A 24,542-nucleotide genomic window follows, 5' to 3' on the forward strand; every position below is an offset into this window, starting at 1 on the left:
AAATAGTGCCAATGTCGAGAGAATAAGTATCGAGAACTTAAGAAAATGCTATGGATAATGCAGTGAAGGTTGGAATTACTTTCCCAACTAATTATTTGAGAGATTTTCGAATATTCTTAATGATATATATATATATATATATATATATAAAACTTATTATTAACAAATTCATAGCATCTATATGTAAAATAAAACATGAATAAAATCTATGCGGCTAAGATAAAGAAGAGAAATCGGTAGAACCGTGTTTAACTATCCTGTCAGTCCTCGCCTAGAATCTAGCTTCGACCAGGTGTTCTCGTTGAGGAAACACGAGGGGGAGGGTGATCAGACTCTGCTCAGGGGTGGACTACAGGCCTGTGGACCGCGCTGCATGCGAATGGATCGCTGAAGGGAGGAGGGCAGGGAAAAGGGACCGGTAACGAAGGTAGAGAGACGACGGCTACCTGAGAGGTCCTTCGCACAGAACCGGCACGGCGGCCCTTCTCCAGCAATACGCTTTGGGCGCCCAACTGTCTGTGCCGGTTATACATACCTTTGGTACGCGTCGGTGGCGGCCGTCGTCGATTTTCTACTTTAGGATCCTCGGGGGAACGAATACGAGTGTACCCGCCGATGGTTCCCCGACCGGAGAAATGATTTCAGACCTTTCATTACTTGTTGCTTCCTATTTTCTTTTTCAAATAGCAGTTTAAGCGGTGTGTTTACATAGTATTTTACTGTAAACATTTTGCAATAATAGTCGTTTGGACTCGTATTTTATTACACAAACGAAACTATAGACTCCACATATCGGCTCGAATGAAGTGTGATTTATTACAACCAATATTTATATTTTTTAGATTTTAATATTAGGCGAAAATGATAATTTATTTAGATCGATATTATAAATATGACATTCAGTAATATTTTATTGTGGAAACTATAATAGTCATTATAAGACATTAAGTTAAACAGTTATTCATTACCTGTTTATTTTAGTTAGTGTTCGATGTTTGCCTGATGGCACATGTGAGGGTGTTTGGATCTTTACACATGGCATTGATCAAATATTGAATCTATTAATACATCTCTTACTAGAAACAATTTCTACAATTACTTCTGTAAATATACCATTATAATATGATATGGATAAATAATTATATCCCTTTTCAGCTTTTAAAAGGAACTGTGATATCTTATGGAAGAAAATATAAATAATACCGTGATATTCTAATAATTAAATCGTTAAATTTTCTGCCTTAGAGTTCGCTGCAATCAATGGTTGCGTTCAACAGAGAAAGCAGCTTTGCAATTGTTGTAAAATTCTTTAATATAATTAGTCTTGCCGTTAGTTCCTCATTGGATCTAAAGTATAAACCAATCATATTCAAAAATTTGACAACAGTTGCAAAGCTACTTTTTCTGCTGAACGCAGCCATTGTCATCTATAAAGGCTTTGTTGCTAGAATCATTTATACGTATGACAGAATTACTTCCATATACGCACAATCAAATATTGAATATGTTAATAGGATTTATCAGCTCGCATTAGCTGTGATTAGAATTTATTATAAATGTAGAAATCATTGCAGGGTGCGACTGTATACGAATGTAATATCATGATGTAATCGCATGAAACAGGCGAGTCGCGCGTGGGTGATTGGTCGCGCGCTACTGCGCGTAATAAGTTACATGCATTTAACATATACACTCACATATACGCACGTGTGTATGCATAAAGGGACGCCGAGGTGTCGGCAAACACGAACGAGTACAGATAACCTCGAGGTAAACGTGTAAACTCGACTACCAGTGTTACGAAACTAAGCAAGGTCTAGGAATCTTCTCTGTTTTCCATGTTAATATTTGAACAGCTCCATTTCGTATCCAACCGAAGCCGACGCAACGCGACACAATGACTTGGGGGAAAAAAAATAGGAGAAATAAAAAAAGAAAAGAAAAATATATGCGAATTTTTCTGCGTCTGAGCTGTCTTTGACCGTTAAAGGACACGTTGCATTCAGAATGCAATGTAAACACAATCCACGGGGTGTCTCAACAGAATGCCATCTTTATATGAATAGGTATAAAGAAAATGTGTCCGATGTCAATTTCTTCTTGAGGTAATGATGCCACATGGGTTTTTTCAAAGAAAAGCTGATGTCAAAGAATGCCAAAAAGAATGTTAAAAAGCCAAGTGACATACAATGATCATTAGTTTCGCTGCGAGAGATTTTTTGACATAAAACTTAAACGTTTTTTTTTCTATTGACTATTGCATTTTTACATCGGGCAATAATTTTCTTTCGTTCCATCATCTCTAGGGAAAGTATTTTTGAGAAAAATATTTGTGTGTGATGACATAGCAAAACTCTGTCACAATTCGACTTAAAATCACGAAAACCACTTTTTAGGTTAAATATCCTTTTATCTTGAAATTGCCTGTTGATTGATAGTATACTCGAAATTTTTTGAAAAATCTTTCAGAAACTTTCTACGTAGTGATATATGTAACAGTTCCATGAAATTCAGAATCCGGTCAAGAGTGACACGACCCGGGAAAAAGAAAAAAAAGAAGCATATACGTTAATTTCTACGCATTCCAATCTTTCTTCAAACGCTTTCGGGTTACCAGTCGCGTTTTGTAAAAAGCAACTGTGAACTGCTCGCGCGCGACTCGCATGAATATTCATCTCCGACGTGGAAATTCGTCACGAAATTTCCACGTCACGCCGTTAAAACGCCTCGCTTGTATCCGCGAGTATATTTCCTGCTCTGACTTTCTCTCTCTCTCTCTCTCTCTCTTTCTCCTCTCGTCTCTGTCTTTCTCTATCACGTCGGGTGTCCCGAGAGCTATCCTGAGTTGCTTTCCACCGCGCCCACCCCCGTAGGGATTATTTCCTATTAATATGCATTATGGCAAGCATGCCACAAAGCAACGAGAGAGCCAGACCGGCACTGTGATGTAAATAAAGTTAGGCTCCCGGATCTTCCTTCTTGCCATGGACACGCTTCTTTTATAATTTCGTCCCGCAAAGCGGGAGCTTTGTCTCTTCGAAGTAATATCTGCTTTGCTACACCGACACTGACTGCTCCGGAAAAAATATTTTTTCATTTTCTCTAGTTCATTTATTTGGCACTACTCTGCGTATATTTAAAGAAAGATTAAAGAATGACAAAACTCCGCAATAACACGTGAAAAATGGTTTTTGGTTCAGGTAATTTTGGGTCTGCAAAATTTCTTTGCTGTAAGCCTATTCTGTAACTTTTTAACGGCAATTTTACTAATCAGGGTTGCGCAGGTATTTTACATTGCGAAAAATCCTGTCGGACTGTCGTTAAAAGTTACACAATAAGCTCACAGATGGTATAGTTTCCTTTTTTTAGAATTATATCCCTTTTTTTCGTAATGAGACAAAGAATGAAACGCTTGAAACGCTATAGAATTCTTGATTCAACTGAAGGTCATGGCACATAAAAAACTTAAAGCAGTAAAACGTAAGCAGTAAGGAAATCAATATGTTGGATTGGCTACTACTTACGTTATGGCCTTACGGACTCTAATTGTGATTGGTCAATTCGCTTCTACTTCTTACGTTTTATTGCTAAAGTTTTTTTGTGTGTCATGGCCCTTAAGCCTATGGCACACACAAAAACGTAAGGTCAGTAGCGATGTTCATTGTTACCATTTCCTTACTGCTTTCGTCTTATTGCCTTACATTTTTGTATGTACTATGGACTTTATTCAGAGATCTTTTTCGAGGATCAGTATTTTTATTTAATTCTTTATGATTCAATAAAATATTTCATGTAAATAGATTACTCATGCGACCATGAAGCGAGTATTGTATCTGTGATATCTCAATAACCCTTGCCCTTAACTTCTCATAAGTAACCTGTCGGTTTCGGAACGGGGAATGTGAGGATACGTTTTTCGCAGGACGAGGTGCAGCCCGGGTATCCCGAAACGGCGCCATCCCGGGCATTTATAAACAAATTTGAGAATCGTATATCACGGTCATTGTCCCTAGCCCTCGTGCTGACGAAGATCGTCGTATAAGAGAGTTGTGTACGATGAATGACAAAGGAGAGCGAAAGAAAAAGAGGCATAGAGAGGGAAAGAAAAGAAGAGACCGTAGGATGCTTACGTCGATGAGCCCTTTTGAATTGATCGGCATTTGAATAAATCCACCTGCACGCCCTCCGAAAGGAATTGTGTCAAGAGAGTGCGAAACAGTGATTTAAGGAACTCGTCAGGATAAATAAAGATTATTTTTCACAAAGAAATACTTTATCTTTCTTAAATAATTATTTATTTAATTGCTTGATTGTTCAATCATTTAGTTAATTATGATGCTGCTTGTGAGGTTTAGACTTAAATATGTAACGCTGCTTTATCGTTATACGCCCTACATCTTTGATATATATATATATTTTTTTTTTTTTACTAACGTTTGTTCCATTCAGAAGATGTAATAATCATACTTATTGTTAGCATGAGACGCGAAATGCAGACCGATTTGCTTTTCTGCATTTATACTGCATCCAATGCAGAAGCGTCGTTTATCGTATCGGACGAAATAGTCGCATGCCTTATCCCTATTCGATTTCCAGCGTCGAGCGGCGTTGAAATCTTGGCAGGACGAACACGTAACTGAAATCTCAGCATCCAGACCCCTGTGCACTTCTCCCTGCACTCTTCTCTTTCTTTTTCCCTCCCCCTTCTCTCTTTCTCTCGCACGCGCGGCAACCGTGATACCCCACAACGACTCTCCGCTCTGCGCTCGTTTTCCCTCCCCTTTTCATCCCCTGTCGGCGTCGGAGGGTCTGTAGCCGCAGCTGCTGCACAGCTCTCGGCCAGGTGTGCACTCTCGCAATGTTGCCGCAAGGGTAAATTTCTCCCTGCCCCTTCTCGCTGTCCCCCCTCGCCCTCCCCGGCGTACCGGAGCTCTTCTCTTCACGGTTAGTTTTCGCCATCAAACCGTCCTGAATTCGGACGAAACCGATGCCGGGATTTCGCATACCTTGGAAAATATTTTCCGCCACGCACAAAGGACGACCGACGTTGACGTTTCGCTTGCACGACAAACTTTCCTCTCTAAATAATATTTTTAGGTTTATTTTAACAATCCGACAATAGACAATTTTTGAGTGCGCTTTGGGAAAGCAGCGTCTGACATGACATTTTTATTCACTTTTTTTTCTTTTTTTGCAAGTTTATAATTGTCAACGATTCAATTCTTTGTTTCAGATTGCAGAAGTTATTGACTTTGTGTGTGTGTGTATGTGTGTGTATGACAGATGTATATAATTTTTAATACAACTCCGTATGTTTTATTTTAAAAAATTCAACAAGTATAATTTTATCAATATTGAAAGATATAGTTGATATTTCAGACAGATATTATCTCTCGTAGTACATAAAACACTTAACGTCACTAATAAACAGCAACTAATAAACATTATAATTAATTACAGTCTCGAACGAGACAATGGCATTTATAGAGAAACATAATTAGCATTCTTCATATATATGATGATTTATTATTAATAGACGATTCTATCTTCTTCGCAATAAAGATTTATCGATGACTTATTGACATTAAATATCAATAAATTTACAGCAAATGCTTTACCATTGTATTACAAAAACCATTTTACATAATCAAAAAATTTCACATCAAAGATTTGAACACCCAGATAAAGGTTTCTTCTATTCAAAGAAATGTTTTTTGCTATACAGTTAAAGAAAAAATTTAATTTTTTTATTTAAACGTCATTTTTTAATTTGAACATCATTTTTTTAAATATGAAATAAAAAAATTTATTTAATTTCAAAAAGTGATGTTTAAATCAAAGAAATGATATCCAAATGAAAGAATTTAATTTTTTCTTTAATCGTAAAGCAAAGAAATATTTCTCTGAATCGAAGAAACCTCTCTCTGGGTGTGTGAAGTGTATTTTCAACGTTATTATGTTGTATACCACATTTTTTCTTAGATTATATTTATTTCATAATTTGTACGCAAAGTATGTGCGTTTCGGCTGTTGACGAGCTCGGTCGGTCAATCGACGCGCGTGGACGTGGATTTCAGTGCGGCACGGCGTGATGAAATGTATTTTTATTGCAGGACGTATACACAGTCGACAGATAGGAAATTGCGGAAACCAGAGACCGACGATGTCTCGATAAGAGCGGCGTCGGGCTACGCTCTCATTGCCTCAATTTCCACTTCCACTTCCACTTCCGGTCGCGATCGCTTTTTCCCATCGGCCGAGCCTAAAAAACCAGCGTCACGAACCCGCGCGAACCCGTGTGCGTCACGCTCGCTCGGCATTGTCGAGTGAAAAGTGGCGCAATAAAAATGGCCAGTGCGTAAAGCCGCCAAATAGTACGTGCGAATATTTTTTTTTTTGAATGCTCCCTCGCTAGCATTTTGAAACCTGTCGCGAATTGCAGCGTGAAAAACTTATCGTAACAGGTTGCGATCTTATCTAAACGCTATAATCGTATCTTTGCGTCAAAACAGGCAAGCACGGATTCATGTCGCATAGTATTGATAAATCTAGCGATGAAAATGTACGAGAAATAGTAACCAAATTTTTCTTTTGTCAAGATCTACGCTTAATTAATATTTATAATGATAGTGCAGGATTCTTTGAAAACTCATCTTTAACTTTAACCTTGTTTAGGAATGCCGTAAATTCTTTTATTTTACCTTTTGGAAAATAGATTTTCCACCTTTTCACCGTTACTTCAAAGTTTCTAATTATAAAAGTAAAAACGAGATCTGTGCAAAACTGTAATTCTTTTGTTTGAAGAATGGAAATTTGAAACGTTATAAGGAAAAATATAACGGTACGAAAATATAAAAGTAAATAGGAAGTAAAGCCCTAAGCATTAAGCTGGACCTTTAGTAAAGATTTGCTTGAATAATTCAATGTGAACTTATATACTTACATCCAATCCTGCAAACTGCCCGCGTCGAATTTGATTTTATTTAATATAAAATATAAAATTTTTTACTGTTTTAATTTGAAATTTATACCAGAATACCATACATTGACAGGAAGGTTAAATGTAACTTTGTTGAGTGAAAATAATTCTCTCTCTCTCTCTCTCTCTCTCTCTCTCTCTCTCTCTCAAACACTTTTGACTTTAACTCGTTCATGTGCGACACAGAAGATAAGATCCCGATAAATTGAATTTCGTGGCGTCGACTGCCACCATCGGAAGCACCATCGAAAGCGAATCCGACACACGACCTATTGCGGAACGGAGGGCGAGCGGGAGAGAAGTAGGATCCATGGATCTATGGATCCGAAACGTCACGACGCTCGGCTGAGCGTGTATCCCACCTGAATACCGGAAACCGGGGGTTCCTCTGACGATGAGGAGGAAAGAGAGCGAAAAAGAGAGTGAGAGAACGAGCGATAGAACAAGCCTACCGGAACACCGGAACCGGAAGGGTGCGGAACCTATGCAGGTTCGCGCTGATTTCATCCGTTGATGAGACCGTAGCGGCTCGTTGACTTTACCAATGTTGTTATTAGATGTCTACGTTCGTTAAAACACGCTGTTCTCGCGACATAACTACGTTTCAAGTAACGCAGAAATTTATAATTAAATTTTTCTTTCTGGGGTGAACTTGTAATGTTGGGAAATCAATTTCCTATGCATGAAAAATTTATATATAAATAAAACGATTTTGTTGTAGTGTATTAAAAAATTTAAGTAAATATAAATATGAAAATAATTTTGTTGGACCAAAATGATTGTTGGTTTTCCTCTTTAAATTCCAACAAAAATCTAACATTATATGTTCATCCCAAACACCTTGATAACATTTTTCCATGTCTTTGATGTCTTGATGGAATCTTTCTCCTTGCTATTCGCTGAAATCTCTAAGATTTTCAGGGAAGTAGTTAATATGAGAATGCAGATTCCATGAAGACATCAAAGACATGGAAAAGTGTTATCTGTTTGGGATGAACATATGATGTCAGATTTTTCTGATTGTCATTATCAACGACGCATTTAAAAAAAATTTAGAAGCTATTAAACTTAAAAGCTGTGGCATTTTGTTATCATGAATACACTCTTTTATTTTATCTCGAAATTTTGAGCAAAAGAGAGGAAACCGCGAAGATAGAGAAAGAAAGAAATAGGACCTTAAAAGATGATAAAACACTACGGCGTTTTCTTAGCGCCGAGATACTACTATGTCTCTGTGGATGTGCAATTAGTTCGTATAATGCGACACTTTTTTATTTTATCTCGAAAAATTTCGAGAAAAAGAGAGGAAACCGTGAAAAAGAGAAAGAAAGAAAGAAAGAGAGAGGACCTTAAGAAATAATCAATTTGACAATAAGAGACTTAGGTTATTTAATTGTTTGGTTTAGCCTGATACTTCACCTAATTGGTTTCATCCATGACATCATCACAGATAAACCTCATTGGATAAAAAATTAGGTTAAGCCTAACAAATTAACAAGTAACGAAAAATCGAGCTATTAGTTGAGAGAAACAAGAGATATTATATTTATAAATCAACTAAATACGAAAAACATCAACTACGGTCAAAGTTAGATGTTAGACTAATAATGTGTATATGTATCTTAAATAAATTTATCTCTTTAATTTTTAAATATTGATACATGTAAAGCAACGTTTTGCAAAGTATTCAGACTATATTTTACATGTCGCAATCATTTTTTTATGAACGCGTAAACACTTATATTCGAGTTCGCTTACAAATGATCCACCAGGTGAAGGTGGTCCGTTCTCCGGACGAATCCAGAAGCACGCGAGCTTGTTTTGACACACAATCTTTCTGCCGCTTCGGTCAAGACAAGCATCGTGGATCGCACGTCATAGGGTTACTTTGTGCCGTCCACGAACGATGAGTAATGAGCTGGGGTGGTTTAAACAAAACGTCGGCGTATCGGCACGGCCCCGAACGAAATTGCCCGGCAACCTACCGCGTTGCGACCGGTACGTCTAAACAAGAGGCTGCCATTAGGGCCAAATGACTCGAGGCAGCTAGCCACTCGTGATTAAAAGAGCGATTTGTTACACGGATACCGACGCCTGGCATCGCGGCGACGTGAGCTGGCCAGGTTTTAACCCCCATCTGCCCTGCGTTCGCCGGAATAACTCTCGCGTTTCGGGCGCGTTTCTTTTCTTTCTTTCCTCTTTATTGTTCGACGCGCGATGTGAACTTGCATGGTGAGCGCGCGATAACTCGGATATTTCATTTCGGCGACGGCGCGTTCCGCGAAACTCAGTTTGCAATGTGCTCGGTGGCAGTTTTGTGTGTAGACTTGTATAAGTGACCACGCTGATTGCGGCGATCCGTTATTTTCGTTAACACAGCTCCTTGTTCTAATACACTATTGCGAACTAAGGAAATAATATATAGTGATTAAATTTGAAACTCACAGTCACGGAAGGTAATTCTTATTCTACTGAGACTTATTCTATGGTTTACGTTGAAAATTATTACACGAAATTAAATTCAACGATGCGATTATAATGTTATGGCAAAATTCGATACATATTCGAAGATTGTCAGGACTGTCTCTTCTGTCGGCTGGTTAATGAAGGGGGTTACGCATGCCATTACAGTTACAATCGTCATAAATATTTAAATAATTTTCGTTCACCCTGATTTATGCGTAACGCCGGTTACGGCGACGAGAAATCGCGTCGGATTTCCCCATCGTGTCGGCATGGGAATTTCGACGAGAGCAGGTGGAGCATAATTAAAGTCGCGCGAACGACGTTCCCTTTTTATGGGAAATCTGTAGTTGAAGCACCTGCCAAAACGGCCCGATCGTGTGGGACGATGTGAACGACGTGATTTTGCTTTGGCATTTAATAACGCTGGGGTTATGGGAACCCGGTCACGGGTGGTACAACCACTCCCCTTAAGTACAGTGATTATGCCACGGGGGACACGGTATTTGCGCAATGTTCTGCGGGTCTTACACCAAAAGAGATCTTTTGTACGGGTGATTGCCGATCCATAGATCATTTCCAATTGAAATGATCACAAATTCCTTTGATGAATCACATTCTATGTTAAGGATGTATCAGGTGTATATCTGCAAAAAGTGATTTTCTCTCTCTCTCTCTCTCTCTCTCTCTCAAATTGGAAATTTATATTTTCCGTATAAAAATGATTTATATATATATAAAATAATTTAATAAGATCAATATTTAACAATACAATTTTATAATATAATTTTATAATACTATTTTTATGCATATTTTCTTATGGCTAATCGATAACATTTGTACTAGAGGAGGAATTAGTTGACTCCACATTTGTACTAGAGGAGGAATTAGTTGACTCCTCCTCTAGTACAAAAAGGATTACTATTATTAGGATTTCTGTGTATTGTTGGAATTTCTTTGTCGTTTTGACAAATGGTTCAATGAATAAATCTAGTCTTAATTTTTCTTGCCCCTTTCGACCTATACCTGTGTTTTCATAAAGAATTTATTGTTTGTTAAAACTTCTAAAAGATATCCAACTCTCCTGAGGACAGTTAATTGAGGTCGCAAACTTTAAACCTACGAATCTTTTAAGCTTGACGAAAATAAATGACATTTTCTAAAGAAGAATTATTTGGTTGGAACTCTTTTTCATATAAGTTACATTGTCTGTAATTTATTGTCTGTAATAACATATATTTTTTCTTAAAGATCTCCTCATGGAGAGAAAAGAATTTGTTATGGTCGTTAATCTTTTGCCGCAACGGCAAGTTTCATTTGCGAATATAGGGATCGCAAAATTATTTGCAAGTGTAACAAATAAAATTTGTCAATTTATATTTATTAACCCAGCAATCAAGATTTACTGCAGTTACAATAAAAATAAATATATTTGTTAAGTAAGCAAGAGATATATAATTGCATGTAATATTTGAAGATAAAGATTAAGATGAGATTAAATTAATTAATTAAAATAAAGTAAAATAGAATTCTTTCTTATTTTATTACTAGATATATATTAACAGAATTTGCAATATATGAAACCGGCTCTGATCTACTTGTGAACTTCAGAGAGCCACTTACAAGCGCGCAAAAATTCAAAATTGAAATGCAAAACGTGGGCAAATATACGTTGTCATAATTACAATTATATTAGTAACAAATATAAATTAATGCGCAATTTTTTTTTACTCGTTACAAAGGATTATTTGCATCAAATACAAAATATTTGTTAAATGTGCAAATTTGTTTGCTATAAACAGCAAAGAAATTTGACAAACACATTTTGCAATCTCTTTTGCGTTTATGGCAAATCTTTTTTCTCCGTACTTTTTCAGATGTCCAAATTTTGTGATCACACAGTTAGATATTAAAGGAGCAATGGTAACCCAATCTCTTAAAGAAGCAGTGGTGACTTATAGTAATGGTTAAAAATAATACAAATAGTTTGTAATAATTTGACTGTTATTTATATTATATGTATATTAGCTGATAGTTAAGTTATGTCACGTAGCTATGTTACGCAGCTATATATATTATAGCCTCGACATTTTCGACTCAAAATTATATCAATTCCTTAAGAGAGAATGCGGTAGAAGCGACAGGTTGTCCCACTTAATATCGAAAATGTCGAGGCAAATAACTGCGTAACATATTTATCATTTTCTTGCTTTTCTCGAAAAGTAAAGTTAAAATCAAGTAAAATAAAGTGTTTAAGAATATTTAAAAAGATTTATGCGAATCTAGAATATTACGATAGAAAAATTGTTCTTTCTTTTTTCTGTAAATTCTTTAATTTTAAGATTAAAAAACATTTTATAAAAATAAGTTTTTACACAAGAATTCAATATTGTTGCGAAAAATCATAGTTTCAATGAAAAAAAAATCATTAAGTTTAGAAAACTTACTTTAAAATACTCTTTTGTTAATATTTATCCTATGAAGTTTCATCAAACTACAACATTTTATAAGTAAAACAAAAATATTGAAAAAGTACCAATTTTCAATTTTATGTAATTTAGAAATAAAATATGTAGAAATGAAACTAAATTTACAGCTCTATCTCTCTTCTTTAAAATGCAATTTTGAAAACCTCTCTACAAGAATTTTTTTCACAGAGGTACTTAACTTTTTGAGACGCGAAAATGTGAAAATTGCAATCGTTTCTAAATTTATGGACGGTAATGTATTTGTGTGTGTGTGTGTGTGTATGTGTGTGTCATAGTATTTTTATTCTTTGACATTTAATATATTTAATATATATATATCTTCGTTATACTTTCGGTGAAATCGAATGCTTGCATAAGTCATATTCTATGATCATGCCCAAAGATAGATCGAAAGCTACGTCTATTAATTCGAATCCTTGCCGCTGAGTTACGCTCTACTTGACAAAGGAATGTGCGATCGTCATTTAGGACAATCTGTCATCGTGGCAATTACTGTATACTCACGGTGCTTCGCACCTTTGCCAATTACGGTAAGACAATTTTGATTTGAGTTCCTGTATCGCGCGGAATTATCAAAATAAAAATATGATAGTATTTTATTTATACGATTATCTGTCGAGCAGGAGAAATGCAACTAAATATAAGGATTATCTCTTGTGTTACAAAATTTCCAGACGAGGAATAATTGCATATCGGCACCCGTTGATTCGGATCGTATCGAAATCTCGCAACGCTATCCAATTGTCGTGTAAATTTCATGTTCGTATCAAGCTACCGTGGCAATTCTCTCGGATTACGAGAGTCATGAGCGTTGTCTCCGCGTTGCGTTACAAATTTCTGCGAATGCAAGTGCATCACAGTGCTCAGCGCCTTTTCGTGCATTCCGTAGCGCAATGTAATGCGCGAAACACCCAGCCTCAACATTATTCACTGTCCAATTTATTATATATCGACGCCTGAGTCGTAAAGGTGTTAAAAGAGGTTATATAGCGCAATATATTTTCGTCTTATAAATTTTATAGTGGTATGACTGAGAATGGGAATCGTCTTGATTTTCAGTCCTGTTTCTCGCATTCATTTATTTATATATTATTTAATTGTACGTAACTAAATTTGTATATTGTGTAATTTACGAATAGTGAATATTGTGCTATATGGATTCTTCTTTAATTTCATGCGACTTGAACGGTTCTTCTCACTTTCTCACTTTCAATACCTATAAATCGTATTTTGTATGCATACCAACATAGACCGATCTTTACGCCTTAAAGTCATACACAAAATGATATAAGCTGCATAACCATAGTATATGGCCGCTGAATCAATAAGCATCCAACATAAAGATGCCATGTTGATTTACATAAGATGCTCACTCTAGAAGCTTTATGTTATGATTATGCAGCTTATGTCATTTTGTTTGTGATTGCCCTTATGCGAAATAGACCGCTTTTCATTTATTTCTTGACATAGACCTTTCAGGCACAGACTTTTGCATAACGCATAACGCACAGTGCATAAGCGAATCAACTAATCAGAATCTTTCCTTTCCTCCCATTCCATGGAAAAAAAGAATTTCGGTTGATTGATTCCCTTATGCACTATGCATTATGCGTTATGCAAGGTTGTGCCATTCTTCATGTTTTTCTCGATATAGCACCTTTTACGGCTCAGGAGTCGGTCGATATCATTACTTAATCTAATAGCTATTTAGTAGCTAGTGAGAGTATATGCGTATAACAGTGACCGATATGTATTACTCTTTAGAGAAGAAAATATTTACACCGAAATCTTGTTAGAATCTCCTCAACTTTCTATATAAGGTAAACTTACCTATCCAAAAATTCTAAACAGTATCCTCTGGGCCTTTTCAGTTCACTGACTGAAAGGGAAAGTTACTGAACCTTAAAAATGCTTTTCAGTTATGCATGCACACCTAAAATGTCCTCTCGACTATTAGAAAAAATTTTTTTCGATAAAGAATAGAAAAATAAAAATCGTTTTTTGTTACGAAATAATATGATTTTCCAAGAACGCAACATATAAGAAAATTTCATTTTCGATAATAATTATCAATCTTCAATAAAATAATAGCATCTGCAACTGGACAACCATCACCAGTGGAATGCTAGTCGAAAGATGGCAACTATGTTTCTTATACGAAAATAACAAAAAACAATCGCATCTATTTGCAGCATAATAAAGAAAAACATAATAAAGAAAAATTTCACTCTTCGTTCGGCAAGTAATCTCTATTCGAGCCGATCTTTCATTCTCTCTATTCTCCGATTCTCCGACAAACAACCTATTTGCTAAGGGCGAATCTGCTCGCCCCGGCGACATATTGCGCCGACCAAAAATCACATTCCTACCGACCCCTACCGAATTATAGCGTCGGCGGAATTCACCACGGTGAATTCACATTCCCACACACACACGGGCGCGCACGCACGCGCAGACGTGTGGGGTGTGCGGCGACGAGACACACGCAACCGGCACGCATGAATGCCTAATGCCTGCGGACAGTGATTTCCACCCTCGACGAGAAAGCGCGCCTCCTACCTCGTCCCGCTTTCGATCTACTCGCCACTCGCCCCGTTCACCCTTTCTGTAAGCAGATGGGGTTCTCACGGCCCCACCCCGCTCTCACCTATAGCCCACGATGTCGCACGTAATCAGTCGCACGATAATGCCCGCACTGTCACAACACGCAAACATACGCCCGCGGTGTTCAGATTAAGAAATCAAAGGATTAGCCGTGACTTTGGGATAAACGTTCCGTTTCGTATAGAGATATATTTGATGACTACACGATGTAATATGCGTGGCAGATTCCAGCGACTCTTTTGTGTAACTTATTATACGTATTCTGACCGTGACAAGAGGCTTCGTAAACGCGCCTATAACGCGATTATGGCGATAAGTACCTGTTAGTCCATTTGATATAAAACCGTACACGTTCTTAAATCATATTATGTCGTGACAACAAAATTCAAAAGACCCCGGTTGACTATAATAAAGATTTCATATTCATCATTTCGTTCTACTTAATATTATTTCAAATATATTATATACATTTCTATTCACCTCTAATAATTACGTTTCGTCTCCGTATAAAAATCTGATATTTTCTTTCGATTGTCAGCGATAATTCGATAAAGCCGATATGAAAATATCCTCGCCGAAAAGAGCGCCCAATAAATTCTGAATGGATAATGTATGCCACGAAGTCACGTCGGTATAATATGTACGTATAGAAAGAGAGAGGCGGTGCATACATGTGTGTGTGTGCGTTTCGTTATTACACGCACGATAGGCGTATTGCAAATAAACGTATCGACACATACATCGTGCTCCATACTCCGCCGCACAACACGGGACTACACCTTGTCACCATCGACGCCGCCCCGCGCGTTCGTTACGCGCGTATATTATTCATCCCGCGTGTCGGCTACGTTGAGACGATAATGGCCGGTTGTCGCTCGTCTATCTTTACTGACGTCACTGTTAACAGGTTGGACGAAAATACGTCCCGCCGACTGCCGACAGCCTCATCGTTGTCGTCGTCGTCGTCGCGCTTGTTAACTGCTTCTTCTGCGAGAGGATATTCGCGCGAAATGCGAAATAGCCGGAAACGACACATGCCGCGTCGTTAATTAGAAACATTAACAAAATTAATTATGTATTTTAGTAACATCATGTACGCGAAAAGAACTATTTTGCTGAAATATCTCCAAATTTAGATAGATACAGATCTGGAAATAATTTTGTTGAATCATCAAATAATTATACCGAAAATTTAAGCATGACGAGCAACGCTACAAAAGTTTTTAACATTATTCTAGCAACCAGCTTGAGCGTTCTACTTATTTTGATAGTCCAATAAAATTTATTTGCCTCTAGCTAAATTTTTAAATACTTCAGCGAAATATGGAAAGAATGGTTTAAAAATTTAGATATAGATTTGAAAATAATTTTGTTGCATCATCAAAATAATTATGTAAAATTCTTTAGCATTGATGAACAATGCTGCAAAAAGTTTTTGGTATTCTAACAACCAACTTGATCGTTTTACATAATTATTTTTTGATAATTCAACAAAATTTATTTTTAAATTTATATTTATAGTTAAATTTTTTGGTATCTCTTAGCAAAACCATTCTTTCCATACATATTATATATTCTTTCAATTCTTTTTAGTGGAATCTCACTGTAAAGTGAAAATTGAACCAGACTTGAAAAAAGTAGCTCAATTTTCAATCTTTAAGAACGAGATTTCACTCTTTTAGAGTGACAATTCACTCTAAAAGTTTAGAGAGTATGTATGTATGTGTGTGTGTATATATATATTTATGCATTGCATTTTGTCATACAACTAATAGGACTGATATTAATGAATTTTTCATTCTGTCTTTCAGGTCAGATAGCGATCGTAAAATGTTGAACCCAGAGACTGGCTGCTACTCCGAATCCGTACGAGCATGGTAAGTAGCATCGATCGTTTTCATTGATTTCGCGACAGCGAGATTGTTTCTCCTTGTAATATGTGTCCACTTTTATCTATAGCTATGCTATCACATATCCATGATCTATTGTAAAGTTAACAAAAATACACTCGGGTTTTTTTTTTGTCAAAACGAAGTTAACGTTGCTGACGCGCGAATGATCCCCGCGGAGATTTTAACTATTTTAACCGGTGCGGCGTTAAACAGCGGGCGCATTTCCGAAACAATAGACATGAATTTTTGTATAATTCGCCACCATTCATTCAATTTTGTTGAAAAATCTATCACCACTGTTATTCCATCGCGCGAGGTTTTCCTCGCGCGCATGCATTTTTCCTCTCCCCCTCGTTCTCTCTCTCTCTCTCTCTCTCTCTCTCTCTCTCTCTCTCTCTCTCCCTCCTCCGTCCCCGTAGCACTCGTAAAAGGTAATTTGCCGCGACCGCTGATGTATTTATAACAAAACGAATTAAACTCGGCGCGCTGCGCGAGCAGGTAACAAAACGCGGCCGGCCGACAAAACCCCGGGAATAAAATACGCAAATATTTGCGTGTTTAATTTGAATCTCGCTTTGGGGTCGAGCGCACGACGGCGGCGCAACGGGAGGGTTAATAATGAAATGTCGCATTGTCGTCAGAGGGGGTTGAACTTCCTCCCTCTCTCGCGCTCTCTCTCCCTCGTTCTGGGATGATTTTGTTGAACGCAGCATATTGTCGTCGCGTGCTGTCGCCGTACCTGTATAGGACCGCGAAGGGCCGCTGTTCTCTTCTTTCTCTGTCCTTTGGTCGACTTCCTTTTTTTTTCCCCCTTTTCTCACCCACCCGTAACGCTATTCTCTCGCCTCCGCTTTAATTTATGACGGCCTCTACAAACTCACCTCCGAATCGCGCGGATAATCCGGTGGTGCCACGACCTGTACATCGTACGCGAGACACTGCGAAAAGTGCTGCGTGCTTAACCCTTTTCTGCGAGTTGAATTCATTCTTTCTAAGGGGCACAAGTGTGTTTAAGTCGTCGAGAATGCCGCGACCCTCGAGAATGACGCGTGACGAAATGCTTTTTGTGCGTGGGGGATGAGGCACCTTCACGCTCTCAAAATGGAACGATCGAGGTAGCTTTCAGTGATATTTGATGGTGCATTTAATTTTCCCTTTGCTACACGATATGCAACTCTGATTCAAGACGCTTTCCGAATTCAATTTGACCAACAATTATCATCAACCTTCTCATATAAAACAGAAACTGTCAACGGAGAGATACATTCGGTCAGAAGCGATTTATCTGCAATTGTGGTGGTTTTTCTCAGGACATTAGGGACGCGATCACGACCGACGGAGGATTGTACGGTGGAGGGACGGGGACATACCTTAATGCGATTAAGGTCGTTATCAGATGTCGCTTCCACTTCTTGCGCGATGACGTCGGCGGTGCTCGTTTGTCATCGCACCGACGTCGTCACGGGGGTTGCATGATTTACTTCCGCCTTTCCCCTTTTCGCGCCCTCCGTTTCCCGCCGTCGATTTCTTCGTCACGATTCGAGCGTGCGACGTGCGTCCGCGTAAGATGAATGTATTTCTGTGACAAACACACAAACGCTCGTACACAACGCGCGAGACAATCTCCAGCGATTAATTCAAGCGTCACGTATCTTGTCAGCCATCATTGATTCGCATTATAAATCGTTTAATACCATAATTACCATAAAAATTGTTTACACACATTTTGAATTGAAAAAGTAATTTATGTTCACACCCACTTAGCCAGATGCTAGCAGTTGCCAGCAAATTCGATTTTAAAGCAGATTCCTATCCACAAGTAACAGGGTAACGTTTTAATAACATCTTAATTGATGTTAAAACGTTACAATAAGATATCATTTGATATCGCCTTGCTACTCTATCCATTGTGACCTCTTTAAGCTTCTTGCTTTTTGCAATTACGACTTGCAGTCATATAATAATAGAAATGCAGCAGAAATGGAGCATAATGCAGAGTCTTAATATTTTCTGATACATTTCGATATTAGAAGACCAGCAAACAGTGCTCGACTGTTACTGAAGTTTTATTAGCATAATATGCGATACACGGTTCGTATAATACATGCTCTTGACAATTTGATCTGTGGCTATCTGGTCACCCGTGTGCCCAGATAATACCTTACTTTCGTGACTATTTGTAACCCACGAGTAATTCATAATACGTACGAATCGTCAAAAGGACCGCGAATTTTAAAATCAATTGCTTTAAAGATAATATCCTCCTATTTGAGGTTTACCCAACTCGCGTGTTCGTTCGTCATCGAGAGCGTTCCGTGAGCGAGCGGGTTAAATGTACTTCGAATTAGTTCACGACTGACACCAGCGGATTCGTGAAGGAAAGGGGAAATAATGATAGCGCCTAGAGAATAAATTCTCAAATCGTAGTGCGCGCCGAGAGCTCGCGTGTCGCACGCAGGTCTCAGCCGTATACACGTCAGAGGGAGCATCCGAGGATTCGTTAAGGCCAGCCGTTAACGCCTTTCGCCACGATCCACCATGGCCTAAGGCCGATTTAGTGTCGCATTAGCGGCGAAAGCGAGGAAAAATTGTTGCCCCAGAACGACGAGGAAACGTAGCCTGTCGGGCAGTAGAAAAAAGGATAGGGAAAAAAATGTGGCGAAGGGCTGGAGGGAACTTGGTCGTAGAACTTCGTCATAGGACACAGGACGAGAGGAAGAAAAAATAGTCTTTGCGAAGAAGATAGACTCCGTGGACATTGAAGGCGAGGGTGTGGCCAGGAGATAGGGATGATTAGAAGCTACACCCCCGCGTGAAGGGCACAAACAGCCTTGGGGGCGCAGCCGGAAAATTCATGGAGTTACTTAGCAGTCTCCACGCCGTCGCCCGTTTATTTTAGGGGCGAAGGCACGAAGGAAGTCGTTACGTCGTCGTCGAGAGGTCGCCCCGGGGTGGAGACGGTAATCCTAATTAATAATTAATTATGTCGGGAGACCGTCTCTCACCCTATTCGACTGAAGAGTAATGCTCGATCGGATTCTTCCTGTCGGCAGCGCGATTTGGCGATACGGTTCACCGACTATTTCCGTAGATTTATGGCATCGGGCTTCGCCATAAATCTGATTAACGTCTTACATTAGCTGCGTTTTCCCTTTGTTAGGGAAAGCATCAGAGCGTTAAAGTCCGCTAATTAATACATATTATTCTCCCATCGCGCTTAATGATAGCGATGTATATCTCATATGATTTTCAACGTGTATTTGCTGGCAGAATCGTTAATTATCTATTTATTATTGTGATTAACTTTCCTTGCGATACATATATAATAACCTCCGTTTCTTTTAACCAGATATTTATTTCTTTAGTATGGAAATGATATTTATTTTATCGTAGATCGCGCGAACATGTTGAGCATAGAGTTAACGAAGCGTTTCGATACGTTTGTCAAATCCTTAAGAAAACGCACTTTCGCTTTATCGCACGCTAATATTTAAAATGCAAGTTATTCCTCGCAAGAACGGTGCATATGTATCTCTCGCCACGCGGAAGCGATCATCGGCAGTAAATTCTCCCGTGAATGGAACGCCACATAACGTTGGACGTTCGGTGGCGACCGAAATAAATAACCATCCGGAGCTTCCTGGAGTCCAGAAGTACGGTGCTTTTCCCCGTCGCGTCGTCCACGAAAAAGTCAATGCTGGACTGCCGGGAAAAGTCGACCAAGTTTTACGAGGGCCGCTCGAAGAAAGAGGGAGAGATCGCAAGAGGAAACGAGGATGGAAAAATCGGAGAAAAAGACTCTGGGACTCGTTTCGGCCGGACGCTGGAGAGAGAGAGATCTCTCCCATATACACGCCTAAAAGTTGTTCATGTGTGTTACATACTCGTGTCTGACTCTCCTAGAAGCACCCCCCGTTTGTCAAAGGCGACCCTTCGGTGCCGCTTACAAGACAGCAAATTTGTCTCAGATAAGCAAAACAAACACATAGCGGTTGACCGCGCCATCGCCTCCGCCCTTGTATTACTCGTTTTACATCTTTTTCTCCTAAATAAAAGAAACTGGGATTGCTTTTATTGAGCATTAATTTGCGAAACATGTGAATTATATATATTTTATAATGAGTACACGGAAAGAATTTTCTTTTAAAATTTACCCTGAAAATATGATAGTTGTGATACGATACAATATTTTAAAGATTTTTACCATGCACTTCAGTAAAATTAATCAAACTTATTTTATACTTTATTGTGTTTTATCAATAAATGAGAGAGATTTACATTAAAATTTGTGTACTTTCACGATATCTTCAAAGTAAACTCTAAGAAAAAATTCTCTTCGTGTATAAACATTATACTTGGCTTATTTATTGAAATGTTAATTTGGAAAGAAGTTCAATCAAAAGTTTCATGGTTTATCCGATAAATATTTGCATAACATAACATGACGATGTACACAAAAAAATTATTTAATCAGATTTGACGTGCGTCATTATATAATATAAATGCGATCGGGTGAATTTCTTGATGCAAATGATTGGGCAGCTATGTATATAAGTGTGCGTTCGGATCTTTAAATTTGCATAGCTGCACAACCATATGCATAAAGAAAATTATGCAATTGCATTTATTCTACCATAAAGACGCATGTAAAATTAGATTGAATAATTTTCTTTATGCACATGGTTATATAGCTATGCAAGTTTGTCTGCCCAAGCAACACAAAAAGGTCGGGGCGACGTCGATCCGACGTCAATGATGCAACTATTAGTCAGCAATACGACGTCGGCGCGACGTGGATCTGACTGCAATTCGACCAAAGTGGTCACACAAATCATAGTCGGTACGACGTCGCCCATCTCGACTTTTAGTTGAATTTTGTATAAATGCTTATATTTAATCTGACGTCAGATTCTGTACGACAAATGCAACTTAAACTAATCGTTCATTTAAGTAGACCAACGCTATACTTATTTGGTTAAAAATTAGATGTCAATTCTATACCTATGTCATCATTATGCATAGTAAGTTTAAGATAATATACTCAAAGATGTAGGTTAAAACGAAAGAATATTGTACGTTGAACAAAATTATACTCGACTTTAAATGTAATATCTCAAGTGTTCGGGTATGAAAAATCAAAACGCAGCAAATTTTTCTGATAAACAAGTACAAAATAGGCAAAGAAAATTAAAGCGTCTTCAATATTAGACCTTTCTTATGAAATAAAACTTTATTATAATTTTTTCAAAATTTATTTTTTAGTATTTTTAGTCATAAATTCAGTGAATAACTATTAGTTAATTTAATTTGTATATATAAATAGAAATATTTTATGATTAAAAGAACTACTAAAATGCAAAGAAATTTAATTATAATGTTTTTATCATAATGTGTATATATATATAGGATTTGTGCACCTAATGGCTGCTCATGTAATCTCTATAAAAATGGCGTGGTTGACTATGACGACCTATTTTCACTTATTTGTTGACTAAAATTAATATTTATACAATCATATATACTTTTAGTCGTATTAATGATAAAAAAACTTACCAATACTGTACTTTGGTCATATTTAGTCTAATAATAGGTCAAAGTATCGACGTCGACTTAGCTGACTTCAGCCGACGTCGGCATTAAGTTGGATTTAGATTTGCAGATTTGACGTCGAATTAGCTGACTAAAACCGACGTCGACATCAGGTCAGATTTAGTTTAAAAAACTAACGTCAGCTTTGCCGACGTTGCCGACGTCGGATTTGGATAGGTATAACGACGTCGACAAAGCCGACGACGGCGCGACGTTATTTACAACGACGTTACTTTAAATCAACCAATATACTACTAAATATGACCAAAACTTTAATCGTAGCTATAAATGTATCAATCTGTAGATAAATTCTAGATGAATTTGGTGTAACATTGGTCGTTAGTCAGATAGTTATACCGATGTGCTGGATAGACCTGCTTCTCTGTTTTTGAATATTCTGTAATATGATTATTCATATATATTTTTAAGGAAAATTACAAAATATCAAAGAGAATCAATTTTAAATATAAATTTAAAAGAAAGAAATAAATAGCTTCTTTCTTAAAGGTAAAAATTGGGTTTTAAATTTATTCTAAAATGCATCCCCATTATTAATCATAATTTTTCGGACACCCTGTATAAAGGGCCGTAGCTATTAACGATGCATCCTGTCCATGGTCACCGAGTTATGAATCGATTCCGCGAATGCCGTGTTTCGGCTACTTTCTCGCATTTCGACCGCACTAGGGATTTGCATATATTAGAGTTTATCCTTCTGAGAACGTTCGTCTTCGAGATGCACGCGCATTTACGAATGCTCGCTCTGAATTTTGAACAGAATTTTCGTAGCAACCTCATTATGGTTATTTGTGCTCGTTTAAACACTGCCCGCGGCGCACTGAATTGTTGCAAAAAAATTACCTTCTTTGCTCCGCTGACACATTGTAGTAGTGCTGACCAATTTTAAGGACCTGAAACTACACTAAATAGGAATTAAACCAGGAAACGAGGCCTCGCAAAAAATGTAGTCCGGTTCGGTTAAGGGTTCACTTTCTTATCTAGTTTGACACGCGATGACTGTTTTCGTGATCGACCGAAATAATATATGAAAGCTATAGGGAAGAAGAAAACGTATAATGCAGAATCATTGGATCTCATTATAAAGATGAATTTGATGCGCGATAGATATCTTTGTCGAGAAGCGACAGGTTAAATCCAGATGTCACATCGAAGCCTCTCTTTTAACACTTTAATAGACGCGTTAACTCTCTAATGGATACCTCTGGACATCACCTCGTCTTCTTATCGATCCCTCCATCAACGGTGCCCTCATCGTCGGCGCGGACCCTTCTCTCTTTAGTGGCGTGCGGTCACACAGAGAAAAGAGATACAAATAACTGAAATCCACTGTTAGCTAATTAAATCGTCATACCGAGCTTACAATAAGTTATTTTGATTTTTATTAGTATCATCGCCGTACACGTCTACGCGTCGTAGAAGGGTGCAGTTATATAAGATCCCTTGTACTCAATACCCAATGAGATTTTAATGCGCTTCCCGAAGAGGTGCACGTTAGAGCCATGATGGACGTGAACGCGTGATCGAGAAAGGATTACGACGTTCAGCATGATTATATCGAAAGAAAGAAGAGCGGAAGAGAGACAGAGAGAAAGAGAGAGGGCTAACTGCATATCCACATTCGTCTCGGTGGGGTGCTTCATCGGGGTAGCTTTGCTACTCTGACGCACAAGAATCCTTAGGGCAGCTGTGCAAAAAGAGGGATTTTCAGGCTCCAGCTGTGTGTCCCTGCGTTGCCATACGAGGGTTACTTGTCGTGGATGGCACTGAAAGATCTAAGGATCGTTCTGCTCACGTGCGGCATGTTTGTTGATCGAAATTACCGTTCGATCCTTCGACCTTCCTTTTTTCATGTGTGCCGGCTTTGCGAGTAGATCGTACAGCGTAAATGAAAAGGAGCGACACCTCGTGTGCCGCTCAACTTCCCATACAAGTATTTAATCCGTGAATGTTTGCGCTAGCGCACAGACATTAGTTGACGTCTTGCAATAACTATGATGAAAATATACAAATATGTCTAAATGAAACTTTTATGTATGCATGTATTAGTTGTACAAGTCACAAACATTTTGTGTCGAAAATATTGAAATTTGAACGAAAAAAATTATACTATAGGTCAGTCAATAAGTAATCTTAATTTTGCCTTAAAAAACCAAGAGTATATATTAATCTTTTATCCTTTGTGTGAAGATAAAAATACTACAAGTTTTTGCATTTTTGTCATGAAAGATCGTACTTTAGAAAATAGGATGCGCTGAATACGAATATGAAAATTGTTTCTCATGTGAGGTTTCCAAGAAAGAAGAATCAAAGTTAAAGATTATCAAGATATTCATGAATTTTATTGATGGATTTCTTGGTAACCTTTAAGACTATTTTAAGATCTACTTTTTATTTAGGTAAAGAAAATATGCTCTCCGTAATCTTAAATTTTCAGGGTAAACTCTAAGAAAAAATTCTCTCCGTAAAATATATATTTATCTTTAAGTAAATATATATATATATATA

The 24,542-nt window shown here is 37.8% G+C and overlaps 1 protein-coding gene across 2 annotated transcripts in view; it reads left to right on the forward strand.

Moving 5' to 3' along the window:
• SoxN (SRY-box transcription factor soxNeuro) overlaps positions 1-24,542 on the forward strand; it is a 117,985-nt gene that overhangs the window by 47,211 nt on the left and 46,232 nt on the right. For both annotated transcript variants that reach the window (XM_018503498.1, XM_018503499.1), the window contains exon 2: positions 16,347-16,412. In XM_018503498.1, coding sequence (XP_018359000.1) covers positions 16,347-16,412 — 66 coding nt within the window. The remainder of the gene's footprint in view (positions 1-16,346; positions 16,413-24,542) is intronic.

This window comes from Trachymyrmex cornetzi, unplaced genomic scaffold, assembly GCF_001594075.2.
Source record: "Trachymyrmex cornetzi isolate Tcor2-1 unplaced genomic scaffold, Tcor1.1 scaffold1575, whole genome shotgun sequence".
NCBI lineage: Eukaryota > Metazoa > Arthropoda > Insecta > Hymenoptera > Formicidae > Trachymyrmex > Trachymyrmex cornetzi.